Source organism: Biomphalaria glabrata, chromosome 12 (genome assembly GCF_947242115.1).
Source record: "Biomphalaria glabrata chromosome 12, xgBioGlab47.1, whole genome shotgun sequence".
NCBI classification, from domain to species: Eukaryota; Metazoa; Mollusca; class Gastropoda; family Planorbidae; genus Biomphalaria; species Biomphalaria glabrata.
This window is the reverse complement of record NC_074722.1, coordinates 14,252,770-14,261,296: the sequence shown is the minus strand read 5'-3', so window position 1 is coordinate 14,261,296 and position 8,527 is coordinate 14,252,770. Positions and strand designations below refer to the sequence as shown.

The 8,527-nt window shown below is 34.5% G+C and overlaps 1 protein-coding gene across 1 annotated transcript; it reads left to right on the top strand.

The window, feature by feature from the left end:
- The first annotated feature begins 3,060 nt into the window (after positions 1-3,060).
- LOC106079677 (rRNA methyltransferase 3, mitochondrial-like) lies at positions 3,061-7,951 on the top strand. Its single transcript, XM_013240876.2, has 5 exons — positions 3,061-3,472; positions 4,367-4,611; positions 5,351-5,509; positions 6,223-6,432; positions 7,493-7,951. The coding sequence occupies exons 1-5, from the start codon at positions 3,072-3,074 to the stop codon at positions 7,873-7,875; spliced, it is 1,398 nt and encodes a 465-aa protein (XP_013096330.2). The 5' UTR covers positions 3,061-3,071; the 3' UTR covers positions 7,876-7,951.
- Positions 7,952-8,527: the final 576 nt, after the last annotated feature.

The following is an 8,527-nucleotide window of genomic DNA, read 5'->3' as shown; positions in this document are numbered from 1 at the left end:
CTGAAGTCCCCCCCCGGCCCAGCATTTTAACACTGCCCACAGGATGCATCATCGCAGGTCAGTGTTGAGGTCTACTATAACGAAGTCTTGCCCATGCTCCCTAGCTGGCCCCTGGTGGTAAATCCAACTGCATGCTACTGCTAAATACATAGGCTAGGCATATACTAGTCAAGTAAGTTTGAATATATATGGGCTAGGTTTATATTAGCAAAAAATACACAGCGCTGTTAGTCCAGTGTTTGCTCAAAAAAGTGAAACATATACACCTGGGACCTAGCTAATAGGGTTACCAGACGTCCGGCAAAAGGAGGCCATGTCCTCCTTTTCAGGTTCATGTCCTCCATCCGGCAGGCATTGACCTAAAGTTCAAAAATGTCAAAACTTTTTTCATAATTGGATGTTATCCATCAACCAAGTTCATTCCTTTATATTGTCTCCTTTAATTGCACAAACTCACTAATAGACTCACTAGTAGACAGCAAGCAAGATGACAATTTGTTTAACAACCTTCTTCTTGTACAGGTATTTGTTTGTTCAAGGATGTTAAAAAAGAAATCAGTTACTCAAAATACATCAAGATCTTCTAGTGTTAATTTTGCCTTCAGAGGCATAATAATAAAATGTTTTTTATTAATCAAAAGAGGGAGATACATCCTCCATAGAGAGACACTTTTCTTAGAATATGTGCAATCTAAACAAAAAATATTCGTGCATTTATAATAGTGTTCCTATGACGTCCGCAACGCTCTGATGAATGTTTATGTTAATTACAAGAAACATTGGGGGAAACAATGCATAATTGTTTTCTGTAAATAAAAGACAATGTACAGCCTGCGTTTTCCAAACAGTGGGGCACCTGCCACGCCCCCAATGGAGGCTCAACTTGCTGATAAAAAAGGGAGGGGGGGGGGCAAAAGCGGTCAATATATTTTTTAAAGGAGCAAAAAAAAAAAAAGTATTTGTATTGTAGTCATGCTTGAATATTAATGGAATACAAGTACATTATTACCAATGTTTAAAATATTAATGCGAGACGTTGTTTTATCTTCTAAATTTGAAATCCTAACAAAGATAAAGGCACATTCCTCGTTCCATATGCTAGGACAAATTAATACAAATGCTCCTTCTTCCCTATATTAGAGCATAGAATGGGTTACCTGAGCCAGCCAGGAAAACCAATGACTTGGCAGAATTTAATCATTGGTTAACATGCATGACTAGATGCATGACGCGTCGAACATAATCATCTTCTTTTTGGAAGTAACGTCTGTAGTTTATAACACGATAAAATAACATATTGTAAATAGACATATAAATGCAATGAAAAAACGGTAAAATTGTAGATTTCCAAATATCTTTAATTTTTTAAAAACATTTTCGGGTGCTTCACGTGTAAGTTCCAGAACATTTTTTGCTTTTGTTTATGTCTTCCTGTTTAACTTTATATTAATTATAATAGAGAGCTAGGCCTAGTTGTAGCTAGCATGCACTGAATCGAGAATAGTGATGCTACTTTACAAAAGAACAAGACCAATAAAAACAAGGTTACAAAGACAGTTTGTGTGGAAACACAAACTCAAAATCGGCCCCCGAAGTGGTCCACACAGGCAGGTAAAAAGGCAGGTTTCAATATTTTCAGAAAGAACATCAGAATGAAATTCTATCAAAGACAAATGACAGAGATGAATGGAGAAAGAAGATTGACAATCTTGTGTGGTGCCCCAGCGGTCTAGCAGACCAAAGAATAGGTAAAAGTGAATGTGAATTTAGATGTGAACCTGGCCTGAATGATGTCTTTTATATGGCTCCTTTTGTCTCGGAAGGCAATTAATGGATGCGCCCAGACGAGTCACAGGTTTTGGTTTCGTCTTGAGACGGGGCAGAATCTGGTGTGGCTAATCAAGCCGATTCTGGAGCGGCAGACTTTGCCACAATTCGTGCATGTGTATGCATCTGATTTAGGGATAGCTGATAGGGCAGCTTTATTTTTTCCCTCTTGATTATGACTGCTTCGTTTCTTTTACTCTCAGCATGTATGTTGACCAGCTTTCACTGCCATAAAGAAGAGTGCTCACAACACAGGCATTGTATACTAGGATTTTGGTTGCTGTGGTCAATTTGGCATTTTCCAAGACGCGCTTGGAGAGTTTTGCCAATGCTGTAGTAGCTTTAATATTCTTTTGTCAGCTTGTTGTCTAAATCTAGGTTACTGGCAATTGTTGAACCCAATTAGGTAAATTCCTGCACCACCGTAAGAGTGTGGTTCCCAATATGTATCACAGGTATTTCTGCGACGTCTTGAGCCAGGCTTTCGGTATTTGAGAGACTTATTGTAAGGCTAAACTCCTGACAAGCAGCTGCCAAGGCATTCACTAGCTTCTGTAGACCTTCTTGTGCATGAGATATGAGTGCCGAGTCATCGGCGAACAGCACGTACCTCCCTAATCAAGATACAACGTGTCTATTCGTTTTAGCTTTAAGACGTGCCAGGTTAAAAAGCCTTCCATAGGATCTACTGTGGATATATATTCCATCTTCCAAGGATTTAAAAGCGCTGGTTAGATGTCTTATAGTTAATATCTAATTGGTCTAATTGTTTATTACTACTAATAGTGAATATATATAGTTGTAGGCCTAATAGTTATGTATTTTTATGAAAAAAAACCTGCTTGCATAAGAGATTTAAAAAATTAGATTTTTCGCTTTCAGAAAAGAAAAAAAATAGCCGTTGCATCAGAACTTTGAATGGTCTAAATAAAATATCATAACGGGACGGACGGACGGACAGACATTCCATATAAAACTAATAATGTCATTTCCCCTTTCGGGGTCCGCTAAAAATGACCAAAATAAAAATGAAAATTGCTCTAGAACTAAATGAAAAAGATCTAGATCTAGATAGATTAGTATATATGTTTAGTCCTAAAGGTGAATGATCTCATTAAATTAAATTGGCTAGATCTATAGCTTCATGAAAAGAAAAAGTTAATTTGCGATTTTTTTTTTAGAATGTGTATTTATATATATATATAGGTCTGGGTTTCTTTGCTTTTGTTTTTTTTTTTTACAAAATGGCAGCGCCCTTGCGAACTTGTGTACATTCTGTAACCAAGATTTTAAATATTTATATTAACGGTAATGGGGTACTTTTGAAAAATTCAAATCATTTGATTGAAAATGTGCCCAGATCTACGTATTTCATTAACAAGAAGTTATACAGTCAAGTTAGAAAAAAGCAAAAACCAAAAGATCCTAGGAAAAATACACAGTATCCTTACGTTCCTGGCGATCCACTTCAGGAAGATGCAATCAGAGAGGTAGCAGCAGAAAACGACTACATTTCTAAAATAACAGCAAGAAACAAAAAAAATGATGAAGTAAAACTTAATGAGCTCCAAAAATCATCTCGAGTGCATTTAACTAACGCAGGCTTACAATATGAAGTTCTCAAAGAAGGCGATAAGCGATTTGGGTAAAAATAGTTTTTAAATTATCTCTAGAGATTATTCTAGACTCTAGGAGTAGATCTACTAGATCTATAATTATTCTAGATCTATTTTTAAAGTTTCTATAGTAAAATTTTGTGGCTCACTGTTAACATTCATGTGTGGCCAGCACAACAACAAACTGCCTTTATTTTCATTCAACTAATGTAAGGAGCTGGCTGGACTCATGAGTGCCCTAAGGATCCCGAAATTCAAAATCTGAGACCTCCAGGTTTTGAACGAGTGTCCAGAAGCCAAATTTGTGCTTTACCAATCAGTGACGCACCTAGATCAGTCTAATAGTTTTTAAATTAATAGATCAATCACTCTTTAATCTCTAACTCTAGAACTAAACAAGACTTATAAATTCAAAGAGTAAATCACCATGATACCAAACATTAGTTAGAATTAAAGTGTTTTATTTTATCTAGTTGATCATATACACCACAGATTTTCCATTGTTGTAAAATAGCCAGACTCACTGATATCATATAGATATTCAACAAAAAGAATGTCTATCTATATACTTTTAGCAGGCTATGCGATAATAAAATGCACAGCCTATTTACTTTGTTTTGGGAGGAGGGGAGATGGACAGTAAAGTCAGAGTGTAGTCAGGGTCCTTTAGACAGTGATTTGTTATCTTAGTCAGGCATTTTTTAACCTCAATTTTAAATCTTCTAGTCTTTATTCTTTGTGCTCTGTGTCAGTCACAGTCAAATCATTTCTTAGTCTGGACATTGATTAACAATTAAAAAAAAATTATAAATGAGGTTACAGTTGTTGCTGTTTAATTTGCTTTGAAAGTTTTTACTATTTATAACTCTACAGAACTTTATCAATGCACAATAGTAATTTATTTTTGCCTCTTTATATTTTAGGCAAATCATTATGGATCTCAAATCTTCAAAGCTGGGTATGGTAAAGGAAGCTGTTATTTTGGAAGGTCATAGACTGATCAAAGATGCTGTAGCTCTAGGAGCCAAGATGAAAAGTTTATATTTCTGTGAGGCCTCAGCTCTAGAAAGTCTGCCCAAAGAATATCTCCAAAATGTCACCATGTACAAGGTCACATTCAAGGACATGAAAGTTTGGGCTGACACCACCACACCTTCAGGCCTTTTGGGTAGGTTAATATTAAAAAAATATATACCTTTGTCCAATGCAAGTTGTGAGCCCCAAGAAAGACTGTAGTCAAAATGGTAAGAAAAAGATTAATATTTAATTTGAAAATGAGAAAGAAAAATATATCGTCCTAATTTGATAAAACGTAACATCTGGTACTCAAGTCTATTATTTGGTAGAAAAATGATCATGAAAATAGCAATTATCATTCAGTTACATCTGTGATAGTATTTAGATGTACCTTTTTGACATCTTTATTAATATCTAACATTGCCGGGACTCTCCCTGGTTTGGCTTTATAAATAGTAAAATACAAGTTAAAAATTCAGCAACCCCAATTCACCAAATTATTTTAGTAACGTTTAAGTTCAGACATTAGTTGGTTAGTATCAGTAATGACAAGGTTTGTTGAAACTATTATCTACTGGTGATAAGTTCAGGGTCTTACAATACAAAGTAGAGGCTTATAAATTGTAGACTTGGTCAGGGATTCAGTCAGCATCTTATGAATTGACATTAGTAAAATATCCAGAAAATTCTAAACTATATAGACATTGATTTTTTTTTTATTTTTTTTTTCTTAAGTGTGCAGCTCATCCAAATATTTTTTTCTATCTTCTTATCTTATTTAGTCATGTTTAAATGCATAATAAGTAGTTCTGGAACAAGATGTAGTTAAAATTTCATTGGGAATAAAATTTACATAAGTTTTTTTTTAAGGGTTTTATATTCTCTTTCAGGTATATTTGAGAAGCCACAACAAGGGGAGCTAATAGCAGCACCTGATGTAGTACTACCCATCACTCTTATCTTCGACAGCCTTAAAGATCCAGGAAATGCTGGAACTTTGATTCGTACAGCGGCAGCAATTGGCTGTGAGAAAGTAATCACCACCAAAGGTAAACTAGTTTGTGAATCTCTCTCACAACTGAGTGTTGTTTAAAACCTAAGGTCCAACTTATACATTCTGGAGACATTTTTTCTTTGAATGCAGGAAGGAAGAGAAGATCATTTCTCATGTACCATATACATGTGTCCATGTTGCTGAATTTCACTTATAGTTTGTGCTAGTCACTTGTTCTTCATCTGCATGATAACAAACATACAATCACAAGACTTTTATCTATGGCTTTAAACTAAGTTTGATGCTGATATATGACAATAAAAACAAAATCGGAAAAAAATTTGCTTAACTTAAATTTGATAACATGGCTTCCAAATCTAACATCAACAAGATTGACAGAAATAATGAAACTTATTTACAATGTTTCCTAGCTACCAACAAAACATATATATCTGAATCTCTAACTCCAAATTTTACAAAACATTCATCCATCCTAACCTGATACACTCTAAAAAAAATGCTCACAGCCTGGATTAAAATAACCATAAAAATTATTTTGGACCCTGTTTGATGACCTAATTGGTATTCTGAAATGTTAAAATAGCATACTTTCTCTGGAGCTAATTAATGAGCTGTCTGAAATTCATTTGCACTGCATTGTTTAATCAAGCCTAAATTAATTTAAATTTAATTCACTCTGCTATTTATAATTTATTTTGGCTAAAAAAAATGTGTTCATTGTTTTGTTTTTTTTCCCTCCATTTTTAGGCAGTGTCAATGTCTGGGAACCTAAGGTTATAAGGTCAGCTATGGGAGGTCACTTTTGCATCCCCATCGTTACTGGCCTGAGCTGGTCAGATGTACACAACCACCTGCAAGATGGCACTCGAGTATTTCTGGCCAACTCCAAACCTTCACATGTCCTTTCAAAAACATTTAGTAAACATTTGACTGTTGACGACATAAAAGAAGTTGAAGGTGAGATTATAAGTGTTCTATAGATAAGTCAGCATTTTTCTTGTTATATTCCACAATATTTAAAAAAATGTCTTTTTTTTATCATTCAGTGGGTGTAAGTTTCTTACTTGAATACACTTGTCAACTATTTTTTAATATAATTATTTTCCATCTCAACTTCAATGTATTTGTCCCTGTCCTTTTTTGTTTTGAATTTTTTTCATTTAGCTCATGATCTATGCTATAGCTGGCTTAGTGCATTATGGTTCAATCTCTTTTGTGGAGATGGGGGGAAGCAAACAGAATTCAAACACAAGCCCCCTTGATAAGTAGCCAAGCAGTTTATGCCGCCTTTGAGCCACACCTACAACAAAATAGTCTTGCTGAGCATGTTACTAAATTTTCTGCGCACTTTTTCTTTTTTTAACTCAACCTAAAGTAGTGAATTTTTTCTTTGAATGAATTTTTAAATATTTATAATGTTTTCATCAATGTAGCACTACTCTTTTTAGAAATAATAAGTAGTTTTTAATGTAATAATTTGGTTGTGGTTATAATTAAAGACTCACAGTGATTTCAAACTATAGTCCTATCAGACATAAACTCTAAATCATATTTAATTAGCCTAGTTTTAACCTAAAAATGATTTTTTTCCTCTTTACATTTTAGAATCCTATTACAGCCTCAGAGATTTTAGAGTGTGTTTGCGAAAAAAAAACTATTCAGTTTTTCATAAGTGTCATTAACCAAACTTTGGGGCGTGATTGATGTCAAAATTTTTTTTTAAAAGTAAGTAATTTACCCCTTTCAGATCTGTGACCTGACAATCTATGGGGCAAATGATGTAAAGGTCATCTGTTTCTGTAACCCAGGGTCAACAAAGTTGTCCTGTGGCCAGCACAAAGACTAATCGTCTTAACTTTTCCCCAGCTAATGTTAAATTTAAAACCCAGTCTTAGGCTGGATTTGAACCTGAGACCCTTCAGTTTGGAAGGGGTAGCACTCACCCACTATGCCCCAGATCTCAAAGTTTAGGACTTGTATTTCCAAATGAACACTTAAAAGACTGCTTTTCTTTCAGATGTGGAGCTATCAGAGTCAGACAATGACACGGAGGATGACAAGGACGCTGAAGAAATGGAGCATGAGGAGCTTATTAAAGAAATGAACTTAGAAAAACTGTCACGTGAATTTCACAAAGTTCCCCTCACTGTCTATGACTATTCTGAAATCCCCCTGGCCCCAGCGGCAGATGGCAATATACCTGCAGTGGCTTTAATTGTTGGCGGAGAGACAGAAGGCCTGAGTGCATTGGCCAAAAAGTTTGCTTATAACCACTACGGGCATTATGTGACCATCCCAATGAACAGCAGAGTCAACAGCTTAAACACTGGCATTGCAGGCAGTCTGATCTTATATGAGCTGCGAAAAAAGTTATTGACATTTGGAAAACTCAACCAATAATTTATGTTAGCTCTAACTAAATGCTTGACTTTTACTGTACAGATTTTTCTACAAAAATAAAATAATTCATATCATATGTATACATTTTTTTTGTTACTTTAAAAGTTGTGTTGAAATTATTTTATTTCTTTAAGTTGTTAAGAATGAAATACTAAATGGTTATTTTTAGGTGACCTGGCCAGACATTTTCATTGCTTTATTTACTCTTTTTTTCCTCTGTGGGCAAATGTTTTGAATGGCCATCACTCACACTTATTTGAAATGAAGGTGGTACATTTTAGGTCATGTTGAAACTTTCAACATTTATAATTGCACCCATTTTATTATTCCTTTTTAGGACAATAAATTGATTATCATTGTGTGATGATAATGTTAATAAGAGTTTTCTACTACAATGGGTCATAACTAGTGTCCCTCCCTGGATTTGCATAATTAATAAAGGTTTTTTTTTACATGTGTATAAAACAAAAATCCTGATGCAGAGATTCTGTAATAAAATACATTTCATTTCTTCAATAGATTTTTGTGATATGAACCATTAAGGAATAAATACCTGAATCAATAAAAAAAAATCAACCCATTAGTTAATCAGTAAGTTACAATTAATTTTTGTTTTATATGATATGGAAAATGTACAAAGCTAATGGGAGAT